This window comes from Nymphalis io, chromosome 18 (assembly GCF_905147045.1).
Source record: "Nymphalis io chromosome 18, ilAglIoxx1.1, whole genome shotgun sequence".
Taxonomy (NCBI): Eukaryota; Metazoa; Arthropoda; class Insecta; order Lepidoptera; family Nymphalidae; genus Nymphalis; species Nymphalis io.
In genome coordinates, this window is record NC_065905.1 from 10,346,322 (window position 1) to 10,368,674 (window position 22,353).

At 35.0% G+C, this 22,353-nt stretch overlaps 1 protein-coding gene across 8 annotated transcripts in view; it reads left to right on the forward strand.

The window, feature by feature from the left end:
• The first annotated feature begins 20,099 nt into the window (after window positions 1-20,099).
• Window positions 20,100-22,353, forward strand: part of LOC126775435 (T-box transcription factor TBX3-like) — a 118,267-nt gene continuing 116,013 nt past the window's right edge. For all 8 annotated transcript variants that reach the window (XM_050497382.1, XM_050497383.1, XM_050497384.1 and 5 more), the window contains exon 1: window positions 20,100-20,602. In XM_050497382.1, the coding sequence (XP_050353339.1) occupies window positions 20,283-20,602 (320 nt within the window). In that variant the 5' untranslated portion in view covers window positions 20,100-20,282. The remainder of the gene's footprint in view (window positions 20,603-22,353) is intronic.

The window sequence follows — 22,353 nt, forward strand, 5'->3', positions numbered from 1 at the left end:
TATGAAAATATAATGGACCTCTCCGTGAATGATGAATGTTAAACTACAAGAATGAAGTATGAATGAATGGAATGAATGAATGAAAAGATGGAAGGATAGTGTGAGAATATCGTGTATGAGAAAGTAACTTATATAGGGATGAATGAAAGAGAAATACACACGATATTACACACAAGTAATTCTCATAAGGGCAAGATACTCTATTGGTATTTAAGGGTCGCAAATATTTTTGTATCTAGCTTACAGAATGCATAAATTCGTCATTCAGCGTGTTTTCCATTGTGTATAATTAATTAAAGCAAAATTTTATGTTTAAGGTACTATTTTGTGTTAACGTATATTTATTATACTGTTATACTGAAATATATCAAGCATGCGTCGAAATGTAAGCCGAGATGGCCTAGTGGTTAGAACGCGTGATTCTTAACAAATTATCGTGGGTTCTAACCCGGCCAAGCACCACTGAATTTTTATGTGCTTAATTTGTGATTATAATTCATCTTGTGCTTAACTATGAAGGAAAACACAAAGAGTTTGTATATTTTATTTCTTGCTAAAATTTGATTCAAATAATTGTTAATCTATGTAATTAAAACGCCTACTAGCTACTAGTAGACGATTAAGGTTTACCAATAAAACATGATACGATTATATTAAAAATGAAAGGTAAAATAAAAACACAATTTTAAATGGAAAAATAAAAGAAACAAAACAGAATTAACACGAAAGACGCAAATAATTTAGGCTAAAATCTTGATAGCATTCCATTTATATTAAAACGAGCACTTTCTTGCACGGCATAGGGTTTACCACGGGTTTACAAATGTTATGTGACTTTTTTTTTAAATTACGTAATCGTTGTAGTGTAGACTAGCAAAGGCGTTACCTAAATTTGGTTGAGTTTTGTGGAAAGAGATAGAAATTGAGTTTTTGTGTTTTTACCACGCGCTGATGACAAATATTTCGTATTAAGTTACGATGTCAATAAAAAAATTAAACAATACTAGCTTCCGCTAGTGGCTTCGACTGCGTAGATGAGGGGAGAGGGAGGCAGGTGTTAGGTAGGGGGATGTATGGATATCTTTAATAGACAGCAACTCCAGCGAGCTTAACGAGTGTTTAATATTTCTTACAATACCAGTATCTTTATGCAAAGTTGTCTAAACTACAGATGGCTCTTCTGCTCTTCTAAAAAACTTAATGTGAATTTACGTAAGTTAGTAAATATTTAAAAACACTTAATGTGATACCATATGAAGAATGTCATATATATATTTATCTGTTTTAATATGTCATTTAATATGTCATTATTAAGTAGTAATTTTATATAGATGTGTATTGTTTGGTAAACCGTTGGAGTGTGTTTGTTAGACGTGTTCTGCAGTGGATAATACGCTTTGGCAAGCGTAGCGTAAGACGCTCTCCGGCTTGGTGGAGTGACGATATGCTAAGCGGCTGGCAGCGGATGGAAATTGAGAACTGAATATTGAGCTCGTTGGTGTGCAGAATTCTGTCTAGCAGTGGACGAGTACAGGGGACCAATTCTACTAATTTACGATTCAATTCTAATCCAACTTTGACTATTCTATATTTTTTCGGATTGGAACCGAACCGATATGATTGTTGATATTTTGTGTTATTATATATGACGGTTTATATACATCACTATGTCAAAACTAAACTTAATTGTTAACTATTATGCCAATAGTGAATAATTGAATTAAAGAATAGGAAAATGACTAACGGTTACGTTTCGATTGGATTACGAGAAAGGAAGTTGTTAGTAGAATTGGTCCCCAGGGTGATGAAAAAGTCAAATCTGTATCCATTGGTGTGGCAAGTAAAGAAAGGAACTTCTCATTTCTCAGACTGAAGGTCGTCGTTTCATCCTGAGCTCTAAAGGCGCTTGTCGACTCCCACAAGGTGACTAACTAATTGGACAGCGAATATAATTATAAGTCAAAACTTGAATGGCTTTAGAATTAGTCCTGATAAATATAATAATAATAATAATAATATCCTGGGACATTTTTCACACACGGCCATCTGATCCCAAATTAAGCTTAAACAAAGCTTGTGCTATGGAAACCAGACAACTGATATACTACATATACTACTTTTCTTTTGTAAATACATACTTATATAGATAATTACACCCAGACTCAGGACAAACAGACATGTTCATGCACACAAATGTCTGTCCTGGGTGGGAATCGAACCCACAACCTTTGGCGTAGAAGGCAAGTATCTACCAACTACGCCAACCAGCTCGTCCACCCACAACCAAATAATAATATACGTTTGTTTTTTTTTATATTCGGTATCTTGAATTTGCATTACTATGCTGTAATAGTATGTAATAGAATATAAAATATTTTATTTCCTTCCAAGCGGACGCCAAATTTTAAACGACGCGAATAAACCTTTGTATAAATATTTTTTTGACATTCCAAATGTCTAAAGCAAAGCACAGCATATCTTACACAGATAAAACACAGTACGCATAACCCTTTCTATTTTTAAATAGACTAAAAACTATAAAACTACAACAATTTACTTAAGCTAAATTTAACTAGTTGAATATTTAGTTGGATTTGTAATATAATATAGAACCGATATGGTTCAATAGCTGGAACATATGAATCTTAACCAATGATTGCTGATTCAAACCCGAACAAGCACAAATGCGAACGAGCATACACTGGCTCACTCACCCTTCAAATCGGAACACAACAATACCAAGTACTGCTGTTTTGCGTTAGAATATCTGATAAGTGGGTGGTACTTACCCAGACGAGCTTGCACAAAGCTCTAGCACCAGTAAATGTGCTTAATTTGTGTGTTTTTAAATCATCTTACACTCAGACAAGGAAAATGGAAGATCTGCATGATGTAATAACAAATGGAGCAATCGAGAGAAACGTAGTCGACGAAGCTTCAATTGAAACCTTCTCAAGAGTAGAGCCCGGCCAGCCGTGAGACATTTGCAGGCAGACTTTAAAATTTAAAAATACAATATCATAAATTAGCTTTAACTTTTATTAAAATATTTTTTTACAGCTATAAATTGTGTATAGGTTAAAAGGTTTGTATTCTTATCGATATCAATTATTCATTACAATGTATTAAGTATTTTTTTAATTTGATTGATATTTTTTAACCCATCCCTAAACGATAATTCGAAATACGAAAAAATATTTATAAATCCCCAACATCCTCAGTGGGATATTTATTCAGCCATCAAACGTAAATATAAAATAAAATAATCCACGATATTTAACGATAACAATACAGCGTGCATTGCGACGGCGCAAAGATCTATAGATCATTTCAGCTCGATCGCTATTAGTTTGGATCGAAGGTGCCCCGCCTACGTGGAAGCCCACTGAACATTAATTGGATGCAAAAATCGATCACGGAACGCCCATAAAGCAAGCATCTCTTTCTGTTTTACGAGCCTTTCTCCATAGCTCCGTCTCGCTCGCACGTCAGTCGCGTCATCGGGTCTTGTTCGTTTTGTGCGCACGCGCAGCGGAGTCACAATGCTCGCGCAGGCTGCTTCCAGAGAAAAATAGAATGTCAGTTGATTTTATTTTTACTTGTCCCCGCCGCTGTCTTCGTGTGCAATATTTGTATCGAATAGATCGTTTTTTATTCGGAGTTTTAGATGTCTAATTTGAAAGTAAGTCGGCGTCGGCGGACTTGAAAGGCGTCGAAACTCTTTTTAGCGGTAAACTTTTTATGATATTTTATTTTCTTGTCCGTCTTCATTTCGGTGTAGTCGCTGTTTGTTAACGGGAGTTTCTTAAATGTTGGTACTCGTTTCGTATCTATATGGCCATCGATTTGTTTAAGGTTATCGATTTTGTACGCGTGACGTTTATGTTTGTGACGTATTTTTTTAATCAACGTTCTAAGCATTCATGTCATTAACATCGGCAGAGTTATTGTCAGATGTGGTCACATTATCAACAGCCATTAAAAAAAAGAAAAAAAAGAAGTAATGTCATAGCATATCATAAAAAGTTTATATTTATAGGTAAAATTTATAGGTATATATGAATAATTAATTAAACGTTCGGTTTTTATAGCAAACCACCATTATCTTGTTACTGATAAAGATATTTATTTTATTACTTAATATTGTCTATGCTGTAATGATGCGTCATTCATACATAATTAACGATCGACTTTTATAATATTAAAAAAAAAAAACTTTTAAGTCTTTCACCTAAGTACTAATAATATTAACTAAAAGTATTGCATTCTTAATTATTTTATATACAATTTTGAAACAAACCTGCAAGAAGTTCCGATTATGATAATTTTTGAACTGTGAAATATATTTAAATGTCAGTTTGAAACAATATGATCAGTGCCACTCTCCGGTAGATGGCGTTACATCACTGATGATTTAGTAGTAGAGTCGATCTATAGCATTTTAAGCTAGTTATTATATTTTTCTTAATTTTGTATAAATAATTAAATTCATTTATTTAATAGAATATTACTTTTAAATTATCACTATAATATTAAATATTTGTAAAATAAAGAACTTTAGATTTTTTTTTAACTGTATTTATATTATGTAGGTAGCTTGAGGTACTATATGAATTTATGGTATATAACAAGTAGTACATATGTTAATGTACTTAATATGTTCTAAAAATAGATATGTGTTTAAAATGCTCATAACTATTAATGATATTGAATTATAAATTTTCAAAAATACTTATCAGTGGAAAATTATTTTGTAAATTTATAGAGTTAAATAAAGCAGCTAGTAGGCTTCTAGGGACTTCTTATAAATGTTAGCAGTTATTTTGTCACCTCATTTCAATACATTGTGGCTGTGGTTCACAATACACTTTTACTCACAAAGCACCTTTGAATCATTTTACAGGATTAAGTTTGATGGCTACTTTCTGCTTAGTACTTAAGAACTACGAGGTCACAGGCGCGGCCTAGAAATTCAATCTTCGAATACGTCTTTACTGCTAGTCTGTGTACGTTTATTATTTATTAGAATACAACTCTTATATCAAATCATCAAAATATTTTTAAAAAAAAATACAAAAACCAAGGATTTTGATGTTAAAGTTTTTTAAATTTAGAACCAGAAGACTGAATTGTGTAATCCATCCTAAATGGTCTGTTGTCAGTTCGAATGTCACTGAAGCAGTATTAAATTTTTTTTTAAGAACAGAGCTTTTGAAAGCAAAGGATTCAATTCCTATGTAATAGTTTAATGTGAAAGTAATTCTTATTGTGCGTTATTATAACATAATCACATAGATATAAAACACGTTCTTAATAGTATAAATGAAAGTGGTATCTACCTCCCTATGCGAACTGACAATTTATTTGTATGTATAAAAAAATGTGATCTTTGTGAACCATATACTTATGTATATTACAATATTTGGGAACAATCAAACATAAAATGTTAAATTTGTAATTGTAATTAAACTTATTTAGCTAATCTGAAAGTAATATACGAGATACACATTTTGTATGTTAATTAGAGTTACCACCGGTTACTTTGACGGTTACGGTAGAGCTTTGAGCAAGCTCGTCTGGGTAGGTACCACCCACTCATCAAATATTCTACCGCAAAACAGCAGTACTTGGTATTGTTGTGTTCCGGTTTGAAGGGTGAGTGAGCCAGTGTATTTACAGGCACAAGGGACATAAAATCTTAGTTCCCAAGGTTGGTGGCGCATTGGCTGTATAAGCGATGGTTGACATTTCATGTCTAAGGGCGTTTGGTGACCACTTCCCATCAGGTGATCCATATGCTCGTCCGCCCTCCTATTCCATAAAAAAAAAGAAAAAAAAAAACTTTAAATTTTATCAACCGTGATTATCCCATTGCTGGGCTAAAGGCCTCCCTTTTTGATGAGAAGGTTTGGAGCTTATTCCACCACGCTGCTCCTGGTTGGTGGAATACACATGTGGCAGAATTTCAGTGAAATTAGACACATGCAGGTTTATTCACGATGTTTTCCTTCACCGTAAAGCACTCACTTTATTACAATCACAAATTAAGCACATGAAAATTTAGTGGTGCTTGCCCGGGTTTGAACCCACGATCATCGGTAAAGATTCACGCGTTCTTACCACTGGGCCATCTCGGCTTTTTTTATCAAGATTTTATCAAGAAGAAATTTAATTCTCTTCCACTAACTAAATCATCTTCTTCTTCGTCGTGACACTTGTCAGAGCGGTCGTGGTCGCCATGAAGTATTATGAATTATTCGGCGCAGATGTTATTCGCCTCACGAGCCTTCGCCATAAGTCCCTGTTAGTGGTGAGCCTGGTGCATTCATGCAAAGGACCGCCAACAGTTGTTTTTATTTGGTCGGTCCATCGCATGGGCGTCCTTCCACCTGGTCTGATGCCTTGCCTTTAATAACAAGGTGCTCAATGGAGTCATTTCCTTGCCGGGAGAAAATTATAAAGGAACGTAATTGAGTGTTAAATGAGCCAGTGTGATTACAGTGATAAAGGACTTTGGATCCCGTGGCTAGTGATGAATTGACTTATAAAATATATTTCAAGAATAAATCAGTGCAGTCTATGTGCAGTGCAGGCAAGATGAATTTACAAACAAGTGTATTATTTGGCTGACAGCCTTTCTGACATAATTCAAAACAAATCAGCTTCAATCTTCCTCTGAATTGTAACTTAAAATAAAAAGAAAAAATACAGAGATATATATAGATGCTTAAAAAATAAAAAATAAACTGCTTTTTCCTTATTTTTTTACGAGACATCTCCAGTATATTCAAACCGTCACCAGAAAAGTTGGGAGAAGTCAATCGTAATAATGTTGAAATTTTTGTTTTTTTTTTTAAATTTACAATCAATATAAAAAAAATATCTGCTTCATTTGTCGATTGCTAGCTACTTTAATTTTTATTATTATGATAGTGTTTTATGTCTATGTGATTTTTATAATACATAGGATTTTTTAAGCATGTTTCTTAAGAAAAAAAAAATTTAAATTTATTTTAGACAAAGACCGATGTAATATTTAACGAATTTATATAGAGTTATATTATTAAATTTTTTAAATGATAAAAACTAATACAAAAATGTAGCTACAGATTATGTAAAATATTTAAGAATGTTTGTAAGATACAATATGAATAATCATATGATATCAATATCAATGAATGTTTGTAACACCACAATATAAACATAACATTAAAATAAATACAAAATAGTTTTGTTAACATAAAAGAGAAAATAAATCGTTATTTTTAAGGTTTTTAAGAAGCTAAGACTATTTTTGTGACATAAGGGCTTAAAGCACTTGGTAACTACTTTAGGACTTACATAAGAACCTAAAATAGGTAGGTGTATGTATATCCTTTCACTTAGAAGTTAGGTCCCCTCTAGGGACCTAGGGGACTAGGTCTCGAGAGGTCTTCACGTGGGTAGCGATGCGTGTGACTGTGTTTCTAGATGAATGTATGAGGCATAGATTAAAAAAAACAAACGTTTATTTGTAGTCAATAATAAAAAAAGCCACTTGTATTATACCAATACTGATTGATTGATTTGATAAGAGAAATTTTGCGAAATTGTTTAGCACCAACCCTCGCTGGAGTGAGATGGTATAACCTTAAGCAAAATTAATCTTCCATAAAAGGACAGAAGGCTTTTGTCCAGCAGTGAGACATTTAACTACGGCCTGTTATATATATATATATATTAATAAGAACCGAGATGGCCCAGTGGTTAGAACACGTGAATCTTAACCGATGATTACGGGTTCAAACCCAGGCAAGCATTCCTGAATTTCCATGTATTTAATATGTGTTTATATTTCATCTCATACTTGCCGGTACAGGAAAACAACCTGAGGAACTCTCCATCTATCGGATGAAACTGGTGGAGCTGTGGAGCCCAGCAGTGACTTTACTCCACTATATTTATTTTTTACTTTCCATTCAAATCAATGCACCTATATATTTAATTTCATATAATTGTACAATGCAGTCAAAACAGAAGCCTAATTCTCAGCCTCACAAAATAACAGCCGGTAATATACTTTACGGCGGTGACGATTAACTATCACCGTCGAAATGGGTATGAATGTCATAAGCGCTATGATTGATCTTTGCCGACGAATTAGCGTTATCAATGCCATATCAGGGCGAGATATTCCCATGCGAGCTTGACGCGCCGACAAACATGGATCAATAAAAACTCCTTCACATTATAATGTTAAAAAAAAACTTTATTTTATCAATAAAACGCTAACAATTCTAAACTAAATACGAATTAAACCACCCTATAAAAACACCTTGATGAGCGAAAATGTATTTTATTGTTCGGTGTTAAGGTGCTAAATGCGGTCACGGTAAACTGTCCATATGAGCCCACCCACTGTGATTTTCTTCGAAAATGCGCCGTAAAAATTACTCGTTGCTCGAAAGTTTCGAAGTCACCATTTAACCTAATTAGACTTGATTATTATTGATGTAGTTTGTGTTTCGTGATAATACAAAGTTATATGATAATAGTGTTTAGAATTAAAAACAATAGACCACAATAGATCCCACAACGTAGCAGAGTGAAAACCGATTCGAAGTTCATTTAGTAAAGTTACAGCCTGTTTATGTCCCACTGCTAGGCGAAGGCGTCCTCTTACTGTGAGGAGATGGTTTAGAGTTTATTCCATCACGCTACTCCAATGTGGGTACACGGGATGCCACATGTGGCAGAATTTTGATAAAATAAGTTTCACTTTCAGGTCTTCATAGATATTTTTTTCACCACCGAGGACGAGATGAATTATAAATACAAATTAAGCACATAAAAAATCAGTGGTACTTCCCTGGGCTTGAATCCGCTATTATCGGTCAAGATCCATGCATTCTAACCACTTTTTTTCCCGCAGTGGAAACCTGCTAGCAGTGGTTCTAACCACTGGGTCATCTCGGCTTTATTCATTATAGGCATAACACTCCCATACCTCGTTAAGCACAGGCTGTTGTCTTGCTAATCGATCTTCAGTGGTCGAGAGATTCCTGTCCCACGTGCCAACGGACTATGAAAATGAGTACATAGAGACTTCACATAATATTAATAAATCGTATTTTTTTTTATTCATATTTTTTCCTATTCCCAAAGCCTTTGCGTCCCTACCTTATTGCGTTCTCTTTTTGTTGTATATATATCATTTTTTTACCCTAACTATGTACCTATATTCATTTGTATAGTTGCACGGTTGGGTTACTATTTCATATTTATTATACCTTGCCAATTAATAAATTTAAAATTTAAATTAAACCTTAAGAAATATCTAATGCGTATTCATTGCAATAACATATGATAAAAAAACGTGGAATTAGTTTATACCTATTTATTTATTGATTCTTATACCGAATAAATAAATTTAATTGTATACAATTAATATGTATATGTATGTAGTTTAATTCATGAAGAACAAAATTAGAATCTTCGTCCTGAGCTGCTTTATAATTAAATTGATTTTATAAATCACGATTCAAATGTTTATATTGAGTTGATTTAGGTATTCTATCAAACGGTAGCATGTGAAAGCGATCCCGTGGCGCTCCTCGCTAGGCGTACCGCTGGTTTTTAGTGGGTATTCCGATGTCCGAGGCGCATTCGGCGCCGAAAGCAGATTTAAAGTATCAAATAGTTACCAAATGTCTCAAGCCTTTCTTTAACCGACATAAAATATTAGATTATCAATTCGAATAAATCTAAATTTTTAATTAGGTAATTTAATTAGGTTATTTAATTAGTATTATATATAAATATATTTATTTTATAATTATACTGTGTCCATATAATGTTTTTTTATAGTTTTTTTTTATAGAATAGGAATGCGGACGAGCAGTTGGTGACCACTTACCATCAGGTGGTCCATATGACCACCTGATGGTAAGTGGTCACCAACGCCCTTATTTATTGGCATTGTAAGAAATGTCAACCATCGTTTACATATCCAATGCGCCACCAACCTTGGGAACTAAGATTTTATGTCCCTTCTGCCTGTAATTACACTGGCTCACTCACCCTTCAAACCGGAACACAAAAATATCAAGTACTCCTGTTTTGCGGTAGAATATCTGATGAGTGGGTGGTACCTACCCAGACGAGCTTGCACAAAGCCCTACCACCAATAGAGGTTTAGGCTTAAAGAATATTTATTCCCATAAAGACTAACGTTACTTCATGAGAACAATGATAAACTTAAAATTAGTGATAACATTCGTCGTTCGTCGTTAAATTAATCGACATTTTATTAATTCATACTCATTTAATATATTGTGATTACTTGCTTAGAAGCGAATCTTTTGTAAGATACGGGGCTAGTCGTGTCTCAAATGTAATAAGCGAGCTTTAATTCCTTATATTATATATTTAACAAAAAGCGTTTTAACAATTTTATCCCTAGGATTTCGTAATACTAAGTGTAACCAACAGTGAGTACTGAACTTGAAACAATATCATACTAATATACAGTAACATCTATCCTTTTATTTTCAGGAGAACTTGGGAACTCGTTTCTGAGTTGCCTCGTATTAAGAGTGAAAGTAAGAAATGTGTTAAAGTTATGTTAAGTTATGTAAAAAACATCAATGTATTCAATTAATTTTACTTGATGGTAGGTCTTTGTTCAAGCCCGTCTGGGTACCACTCACTCATCAAATATTCTACCGTTAAACAGCAATGCTCAGTATTATTGTGTTCCGGTTAGAAAGATAACTAAGCCAGTGAAACTTCAGTCACGAGGGATACAACATCTTAGCCACCAAGGTTGGTGGCGCATTAGCGTTGTAAGGAATAGTTGATGTTGCTTACGGTACCAATGTCTATTGGCGGTGTTGACCACTTGCCGTCCGATGGTCCATTTGCTCGTCCGCCTATATACTATAAAAAAGTCGGATATACTTCTCTAGCGATATGGAGTCCGACCTCTAAGAAATCATTTTAGGATTCTATTAGTGCTCTCCCGAATAGAACGCAAACAGATGTTTTTTAAACACAATTGCATTAAAACCATTAGTCTTGCATCATTAAATATTGCAGACGAGCTGCAGAATCGAAGTATTAACACCAGTATCCTAAGGCTCCTGGCTGAGCGTAGTCGGTCCATGAAGCGCTGATATAACTGGATTATAATTTACAATAAGCATAATCTAAGTCGGTTTACTCATTTGAAGTTTTTCGAGTTATTCTCGCGTGTAAGACGATAAGAAAAAGCAATAATAAACTATTTACGTAATTGTAATTACAAGTTATGAATATTCGCAACTTAAGTCTAACTTACCGGCTGCGCTCCACGCGTTTCTCCCTAAAAACTGTATCTGTGCAGCCACTCGTAACTAATATCTGACGGCCACCTTAGATCTCGCGTATTGTAGCATTAATAAGACGCTCTCAACTTAAAAACATTTTTTTTTTACTAACGAATGTTCGTTCAGAAAATAGAATATTAAGAGCTTTATTTAGTTATATCTTTTTAATATCCACAGACTAAATATCCGTCTAATTGTTTAACATAATTACTACAATGTTTAAGTGAGCAGTTCATTATAACAACGTAACATAGCGTTACGTTTATATATCTCAAATGTTGAGTCGAGATACGCTAGTAGTGGGACGTTGAACGAAATAATCAACTTCGGAATCATTTAATATGAAAGCATTTTCATTTAAACAAAAATTAAAAGAACAACACACAGTATGGAAATAAAACTATTTTGAATCAGGTGCGTTTCGCTTCAGCGTTACAAATAGAATTAGAATTCAAATCCATAACGAAATGTAACTCCCATTGCAACGAAAGAAATTCCCCCTCAAAAATAAACATAATCATATGATCGACAGCAAATCGATAGAAGTTTTAAATATCCGTGAAAAAGAAAAATTCGACAATCGCGTCTCAAAAGCGTCGAGTTATCATTCAATAAATAACAAAACTCTTAAACACGGATCAAAAGCGACCTTGTCGAATTAAATCGTATCGGAAACGTAACGAATCCTCAAAGGTGATATTAGAGCGACAGAGGTGTAAAAATAAGAGGGTTCGGAAGATAGGATAATAGGTGCTCAAAAGAGTATGATCAGGAAAATTCGGTTAGAAGGAGGGAAGGTGTCTGAGTTGGATGCGAATTTAAATTGTGGGCTTTTCACTTTGGTACCGTCAAGAGCTGTTGACGGATATTCTATTATCGACGCTCTAAATAAACATCTTCATAGATTACGGTTTCAAATTTCTTTGAGCGTTCGGTTTATGTTTTTTTTAATGTACATTATAAATATTCGAGAGCTCACGACGTCTTGTGGTTTCGGAGATGTGATTATTTGTGTATTAAATCTAACAATTTTATTATTCAGAATCGAATGTATTATTACTGGTGGTAGGGCTTTGTGCAAGCTCGTCTGGGTCTCGCTCCGCAGGACAGCAGTACTTGGTATTGTTTTGTTCCAATTTGAGTGAGCCAGTGTAATTACAGGCATAAGGGACTTAACATCTTAGTTCTCAAGATAGGTGGCGCATTGACGATTTAAGCGATGGTTAACATTTCTTACAATGCCAATGTCTATGGGCGTTGGTGACCACTTACCATCAGGTGGCTTATATGCTAACTATTAAAGCTTACGATTAAATATACTGACTTGGTAACTCTAGTGTAATCGCGTTGAATCCCGTGTCGAGCCAAAACGTCATGAATATATCACTACCAGCTCGAAATTAAAAGCACTTAAAGCCATTTGTGTTGCGTCTGATCTCTCTCCGGTCGTATTTGATTGTATTCCCATTGGATTACGGGAGTAAGGGAATATAGAGCGCCCTGTACACACTTCTACACTATAACACAACCTTCGTACTTAGCTATAGCCAAGAGAGACATCAATGAAAATTCACGAATACACACAAATAGTCTTAATGCCAAAATCATTCTCAATAAGTACAGTACATCAACAGCCTTTGAATGTCCCAGTGCTGGGCTAAGGCTTCCTCTCCCTATTTGAGGAGAAGGTTTGCAGCTTATTCTACCACGCTGCTCCAATGCGGGTTGAAGGAATACACATGTAGCAGAATTTCAGTAAAATTAGATACATGCAGGTTTCCTCACGATGTTTTCCTTCGCCGTCAAGTACGAGATGAATTATAACTACAAATTAAGCACATGAAAATTTAGTGGTGCTTACTCGGGTTTGAGCCCACAATCATCGGTTAAGATTCACACGGTCTTACCACTGGGCCTTCTCGGCTGATGTATTCATAGCCTGCCAACCTTAAATGACAACAACGCTTGTATGTGTGAAACAACACTTGACTAAGAAACCGATTACTTATTTAAATGATTTATCGAACTTGTTGATAGTATATTTTGTTCTATCTATTATATGTATGGTTTTAGTAACTATGCATGTATTATTTTACATATACATATGTTTTTTAGATTATATAACATGTTACATCTCAGACTATTGATCCTACACAGTACTCTATGATGGACACTCTGAGGTGAAAGGGCAGAGATCCACATTTCGGTTAAGTCCGCTCTTTGTGCAAGTTTAATTTTAAATAGGATTAAGTGTTTTATATGTATGATTAATTTTCATGTCATATTGTGTACAATACACAAACAAACGTCCTCAAAAACATACATGTATATAGTACCTTATATATGATATCCATGATTAGTTCCCATGGTCTGGATAATACACAGCTAACTTCCCCTGTCAAAGTCTTTTATTGCTGTGGTGAGTCAGTATAATTACACCCACCGGAGAGTCGGAGACATAATAACAGTCTCTCGAACGACAGCAAATCGACTTTAGCGTCAATGCCGGCCATTATAAAGTCAATTTTACTTAACCAAAGTAATCTCTATAATTAAGGTGATAAATTTAATAGTATCCATAATAAAATAAAAATATAACGAGACCGTTATAGACATTAATAATTAAATATATAAATAAATAATTCAGTCTTTTAAACTGAGCTAAATTTTAAGTTCGTGAAAGTTGTGAACTACTCATCGGTAGATGGCGTTGCCGTCGTGCTCATTTAACTCTAAGCTTAATATGTGATATTTTAATCAGACAATAAGCTTTCAACGTAATATTTAAGACAATAATGCTTTTTGTAGTATATTGACTTCGGTGTATTAGTAGAAATGAAATACAGATTATGTTATTCAAAATAATTGTACATAGAAATAGAGAGTAATTTAAATACCTACTGATGATACACATGATTTTAATGATAAAATTCCATAATTTAAAAAAATACTGGCAGTTTAAATCATAGACTAATTTATAAATAAAGAAATTTAATAGAAGAACAAAGTCGTACTTCACAGTAATAACTCATATTTATTCTATAGCCTTAAAATAAATGGCTATTACTAACTGACAGGATAAACAGTATGTAAAAACTATTTATAGTTAAGATGACTGTTGAAGCTAATTAAAGTAAAAAAAAATATTAAGTTAATTATACGTATTTAATCTATAGCCATTCCACATTTAAAAAACGAAGCTTGTATAGGAAACCTGATTTCTTTTTTTATATCAGGTCTGACTCTTGCGTGTGTTGGAATGCCTCCCTAATTTTATACCCCGAAAAATTGGAGAAGATTTAGAGATTACTACACGACGCTGGTCTATTGCAAGTTAGTGGATATACATTACTTGAGGGCCCGGTTGGCGTAGTTGGTAGATACTTGCCTCTCACGCCGAAGGTTGTGGATACGATTCCCACACAGGACAGACATTTGTGTGCATGAACATGTCTGTTTGTCCTGAGTCTGGTTGTTATCTATATAAATATGTATTTACAAAAGAAAAATAGTATATTTAGGATATCAATTGTCTGGTTTCCATAGCACAAGCTCTGCTTAGCTTGGGATCATATGGCCGTGTGTGAATAATATTCCAGGGTGTCCCAGGATATTATACATGTGGCAAATTAGTCAACTGATTCATGAAGATTAGTTAATGCTTGCCCTGGTTTGAAACTGCAATATTCTCTTAAAATGTGTTCTAACCAATGAACCCTCGCGGTACATAACGAATATATATTGTAGCTTTGTGCAAGCCCGTCAGGTTAGGTATCAACAGCCCCTAGTCTACCGTCAAGCAATACATAGTATCGCTGTATCCCAGGAGCCAGAACAACAACAAGCACTTGGAACAAAACATCTTAGCTCCCAAGCAACTAACGCGCCGCTTAGAAGCGCCTCGGCGATATAAAGAACTGTTAATATTTCTTACAGTGCCAATGTCTATGGTGGCCCACTTTCCCGTTCGCAAAACATTAAGTTGTACATAAGTACATACATGTTTATAAAGCTCAGTAATACCTTTGTATGTATATAGAAACTACCTTTATACACATAACACTATGTAGATGCTTTTGACGCAAGTATCGGAGTCCTGTTGCTGTTAATTGGGTAAGTAGCGTTTAAGTCTTTACAAACTAATGTGACATTTGCAAAGCATCGCATTATGAACACTTTAATATATACTGATTATATATCCTATTCCAATCGAAGGAGTATATATAAACAAATCATAGATTTATATATTGCGACTTGCATAGCTCTTCTATATTATGTACTAGAAATAGTTCTTGATTCATATATCTTTATTTATAATACAACACCATACCACATAACTACTCATATACACATTAATTTTAAGTTTCGATAACAACACAAAACCGACATATCTGGATATGAGACTTTCTGCTCCCTCCCTAGGTGCGACTTAGATGAATCCACCAAATAGATTCTGTGGTTTGAAATATGAGTAAGCCAGGGCATGGGCACAAGGGAACATAACGTCTTAGTTCTATCGTTGGACGTCATTAATGAACTTATCATTCGCTAACACTTAACAATTACATAATGTACCTACTTCGTTATTTATTAGAAATATTTATAATATTGTAATTTAATCTTGCTTATGAACACACTTGTTATTTTCATTAAAAAAAAATATTGACTTGATTGATGTCCTGGGTTCAAATCTATTTTGTTATGAAATTCTTAGTAGCCGGCTAAAGTGTAAGTTCTCAGTGCTTACACACACTTGTGCACAAAGCTCAGGGCTGTGTGGCTAGTTCCCCTTGACTGGCTGCTGTGGTAGAAATCAGTGTTCAGGAGGACATCAATATAAATATAAAAATGCTAGATACTCCCGCCCTGTAACGTAGTACTAAGACCAAAATGGGCAAGAGACCAAAAGGACCAAGTACAATTTTAAACCGAATAAAAAGCGATACCATCTGCCTGTTAATGCTCAAAACCGATTTAAACCGGGCGTAATTGCAAATGTAAATATACTAATTTTCACCTTCAATTTTATTCATTAATAGATAACTTAAAGTAAAAGTATTGTAGTATGCTAATGACCCACAGCTGGGGCAAGGACTCCTCTCCTTTTTGAGGAGAAGGTTTGGAGCCTACTCCACCACGCTGCTCCAATGCGACTTGGTGGATACATATGTGGCAGACTTTCAGTGAATTTAGGCACATGCTTCCTCATGATGTATGCCTTCACTGCTAACCATAAGGATGAACAATAAACTCAAATGAAGCAGACAAAAGCTCAGTGGTGATAGTATGGGTTTGTATCTGCAATCATTGGTTAAGATTCACGCGTTCTAACCACTGAGCCATCTTGACACAATCTCGAAAATTTTGCTCATAAGTAATTAAAATGTAATAAAAACTAATCTACAGACAAATAACAGTTTATTAAAAGTAAACCCATAATTCTCCCACCGTTGGGCGAATGCATGCACTTTTGCAGAGAAGGCTTAAAAAGCTCAATCCACTATGCTACTCAAATGTGCTTTGGTGGATACACATGTGTCAAATTTTCATCCCACACGATGTTTTCCAACATCGTGTACAAAATGAATTATAAAAAGGGATAAGCTTATGAAAGCTCAGTCTTGCTCGATTTGAACCAACGATCATTCGATTGGATTCCATGTATTTTATCCGCTGGGTCATCTCAGCTCTCAGCCAATTATAATTTTATTTTTTGTCTTCAGCATGTAATTTATCTTGTAATTTAATTTTTATGCAACAAGTTAATGTATTATCACGTAACGATATGTCAGAGTAACACTTCATTATTTATAAGATTAATATCAAATGTGTAATTAACTTTTTGTAAATTATGTATTAAATATTATTATATATAAATAATAAAACTACGTAACTTGTTTCGAAAGTGTAATTCGGTACTTTTTTATAGAATAGGAAGGCGGACGAGCATATGGACCACCTGATGGTAAGTGGTCACCAACGCCCTTAGACATTGGCATTGTAAGAAATGTCAATCATAGCTTACATAGCCAATGCGCCACCAACCTTGGGAACTAAGATTTTATGTCCCTTGTGCCTGTAATTACACTGGCTCACTCACCCTTCAACCGGAATACAACAATATCAAGTACTGCTGTTTTGTGCCCTACCACCAGTAGTACTTACTTATATAAATTAAAATCGAGTTTATTCACTTATTTTATGTACTATTATAATAGTTAAATCCTAGGATAGAATGATTCATAATTATATTTTAAGTATTCGTGATGGATTAACGGATATACGGAAGGTCGTTGATTCAAATCCGAGCTAGGTTCACTAAGCTTTCACGTGCTTGGATTATTTGTGATTTTATTTATCTCGGAGGGGAAAGAAACCAGCAAGAGTTGGTTAAAATTCTTGGCACACGTATCAAAGTTATCCGCTAACCCGCGGTGGAGAAGAATGGTGGAATGAAAAAAATCTTAAGTATCAGAGAATATTAAACTATATATTATTTAATTATAATTGTAAAAAAACTGCTGAATAATATTAAATGAAAGTAAATAAAAGGAATTTGTAAGAAAAGCAATACACACACAGTCAGGGAAAGAGAGAGACGACGAGAAATTGCTCTAAACAGCGAATCGAATATTATACGATTACAGAATGATCACCTTTGTTCATCAAAATGGGATATTTATTTATTTCGTGCCTTTTTAAATTGAACATATTATTATTTTAAATATGTTCATATGTAAGTTACGTACAGGTTAAATTTAATGAAAGCTTCGAAATGTAGATTCTATCGAAGAACCGACAAGAAATTCAGTTATCGTTTTTAACGCAACGTGCGTACGAAAAATTCGAGTCCAAGACATTTTATAATAACATAATTTATTCCACAATACACATAACGAAACGTGTTTACCATTTCAGAATCATTTTAAAGGAATATTCCACGAGAAATAAATAATCCGAAAAAAAAATATTGACATACAATCTTATGATTATATATATTAATAATTTTCTAATAGGTAATTAATCTATAAATAGCTACAGATGTGTTTTAATGTACTTAAATTATTTTTTTAAATACGGCTAATTATATTTAATGACCGTTTTCATAAAATAAAAATATTCAATGTCACATAGGTTGACTTACCTTTTCGGTAGGTATATAAACATTCGTCGTAAAAATGTCAGAAAATACGTACGCGATAATGACTATAATATATTATAATATCTAAGGGCGATACGCATCAAAATAGCGTATCAATGTTAGTCTGTTTTCAACATTTCAAGAGTGAGCGAGCTCTTAGTGCTATTTTGCTCTGCTGAGCTGATTTATACCGACAACAATAACTTTTTTTTTCCGTTTTCAAAATTAGAAGTATAAAAAAAATTAGCAGCCTGTAAATATCCCATAGGTGGACTAATACGTTCTCTTCGTCTGGAGATCTGGAGCTTCCAGCACGTTGGTTTATATTTAAATGATAGTGATTATATTTAAATGATATTTGGGTCCAAACCCGCAACTTAAGGTAAAGAATCACGCGTTCTGACCTCTGAGCCATCACGGCTCTGTCAAAATTATTTAGGTGGAAATTCTTATTATTAAAAAAAAAACAGTATGTCTATTGTGTAAAATGTACAACTTCTATATGGTAGAGTCGTTCATGATATTATCTCGACATCTACATAACAACAAATTTTCACTTAGCAACAACTTTTGTAACGGTAGTATTTTGTTTTATTTTTTATTATTAATATTCACAGATAGGTACGAAAAGTACGCATACAGTAACGTAAAAAATTTGACACATAATCGTAGACATGATAATAACTAAAACATAACTTAGTCAATAAATAGGTACATTGAATTAAAAAAAAGAAATAAAATAAATAAGTGAGAACGCAGCGCCTACTGAAGTTATAATAATTAATTAATTGAGGTACTTAGTATCGGATGATGTTTTAAGGTTAACGTTTCTGTTGTTTCTTCACCTTTCTTTGCTTTTTGTGAAGTTTAAATTGTGTATTTAATTTTTTACTTTAAATTGCCTGAATTGTTAGATTGCTAAGACCTACATTCAGCATAATTTTAGTACACAGGAATTAATCTTCATCGTCTACGACTTTACCAGATAATACCATGTTCAGAATGCGAAATTAACATTCCTAAACGACTTGAGTGCTATGCAGATGTACTCTATGTTACTTAAGAAAAAAATGAACTTAAAGGATTCGCAAGTTGATACAAACTAAGTAGGTTAACTAAGTGAGAATGAATCGGTACTAAGCAGATCTCAGGTGTATCTGAACTTAGATAAAAGTTTAGTTGTGATGGTGGGACCCGAGTGGAACCGCAGCCGTCGTAGTGGCGAGAAGCTCGGAAGTGGTAGAGTGGCGTCGCGGAGCGGCGGCGGGAGGTCGTGGAGAGCGGCGTACAAAAGATATCGTCGTAACGAGCTCAATTGATGAACGAACGGAAACGTGTCCAATTAGAAGGAGGCGGCGGCGGCGGGCGCAGCGTCGCCCCCGCGCGGCCGCGCGCCGCATTAACCAGATTAGCGGCCGCGAGCCCGCGCCCGCGCCGCGCGGCGAGGTGTGGCGGCGGCGGAGCGCGGACACCTCGCCGCGACGAAAAAACAAGGCTCGCGGCGCCGCGCCCCGCCCGCGCCCCGCGCCGGGGGCGGGCCGCGCCGCGCCATTGGCCGCGGCGGGAGGGGTGTCGGAGCCGGCGCCGCCGCCGGCCAGTCGTTTGACGCCTGCCGCGCGAGCGGGTGTCGTCACGGAGCGAACGAGTGTCGCCGTCGCAGCGCGAGTGTCACCGCGTGACCGCGAGCCGCCGCCGGCGCGTCATGGACCTTGTATGAGCGGGCGCGAGTGCGACCGCTGGAGCCGACGGGCACGCCGGTCGTGGAGCGTACGCCGTGGATTCCGGGCGGCGCGGGCATGCGCTTCGAGGGCGCGGAGCGGCGCGACGCCGTCGCCTTCCACCCGCTGCTGGCGCCGCGGCCGAGCGACTTCTCGGTGTCGGCGCTGCTGACGGCGGGCGCGCTGCCGCCGCCGCCTTACCTGCCGGCCGCACTGGCCGCTGCCGCTGCGCTGTCCGCGCCCTGTCCGCTGCTCAAGCCGCCGCCGCCGCCGTATGCGCCGCTACCTCCCGACGACGACGGAGTCGTCGATGACCCTAAAGTCACCCTCGAAGGGAAGGACCTATGGGAGAAGTTTCACAAGCTCGGCACCGAGATGGTGATCACCAAGAGTGGCAGGTCAGTACGGCCCCGCGGCCACAAGCACCGCCGTCGCTCGTCGCCCTGTGATCGTGCCCACTCTGTCGGTCCTTATTCGTGCTCTGAGTGTTGTGTGTGACCATAATATTTGTCCATAATTCGCGTAGTCCGTATAGAACTAGGTAAGTAAACCGTTCTAGGCCTTAACATTTGTAAAACTAGTGTTACTCGAGACTGCATATAGAGTTGTTTATAAAACAACTCTATCAAAATATAGGTAACCGATTGTTGTGTATTGATGACAATGTCATTAATAATATACACTCGATTCAATCCGGTTTAATGTTCAAAACCTGCTAGACGTGTCCACTGAATATCTTAGTATATTGTATTGGTTGTTTCAACAAAAATGACATAAAAACGGAGACTGTTATAAATTATAAATAAAAAATAAATATAAAAGCAGTTATTAAAACTATACTTATAAATAGCCCGCTAGGTTACAGGGCCCTTTATCTGATAGAATAAATTATTCTATCTATAACCTAAGTAAAATCATCAGGAACGGATATTATAACCGTACTAGGCTTATACACGAGAAACATTACAATAATTTCAATAAACTTACAATAACAACTGTAGAAAATATAGGAAAAGACATAATCAAAGAGTATAATGCATGGAAAATAGGTGTAAAACTATCATTTTATTATTAGTAGTTAGGTGTAGTGCAGTCTGTGCGTCATAGGCGCATTTTTTCGCTAAAACTACATCCGACGGGACGATTAACTACGACAAAATTTATCATTACGATAACTAATCTATAAATATAATCTATAAATTAATAAATATAACATAAATCAAGACAACGATTTATATATTTTAAATTATAACACATAGAAATAATGATACAATTATACTACTAATAAGCTATCCAATGAAATATAAAAAATAAATTAGCAAAGGATGAAAATACTTTTAGTTAAAGCCAAAGCAAAACTCGAAATAAAAAATAAAATTGTATAAAAGGCAATCTGTTTTCAAAATTGATATATCGTAATTTTAAAGATTAAATTTATCTGTAAAAAAAAAGATTAAACCTACATTGTGTAAAATTTTTTTTGCATCACACGTCTAGATCATTAATTTTAAAGTCGTAGCCATATTACCTAATTAATAAAAAAAAAACATGTCAAACAACATGTAAATAGGTAACTGAATATTTTTAATGATCACAATATTTATATTTCTTAAATTAATTTTCTTAAGATTGAACCTGTATCACGCCTAATGTGTCAAAGTTATTCAATAATTGTAGTAAAATTTGTCATTTAAATAATTTATTATCTTTCATAAAGCTAGACAAGTATTATAAATTAATATTAAGAAAAACGTAATAATTGTTGAATGTTTTTTATTAGTTTTATTGCGTATAAAATAGTATTTCAAAAATTATCCTAACTTGTAACTAAATTGACGGAACAGAATCATTTAATTTACTTAAAACAACTTCAAATTTAATACAAGCGACAAAATGTCAATGTCCTACATGCAATAATATTACAAGTGACCAGAAAATAAATAAGTTTTATAGTAGGTATGTTTATGGTTTAAGCTATTATCACTTCGTACCTTTGAACTACTTACACGATTCTAGAACTAAAAGCATTATTGATTATATTTTGTCACAATACTAGAAACGATTTCAAGTGCATTGTCATTGCCATTATAATTTAAAAAAAAAAACAGAACTGACAGATATTTTTTTTTACTATTTTTTTTTATTTTAT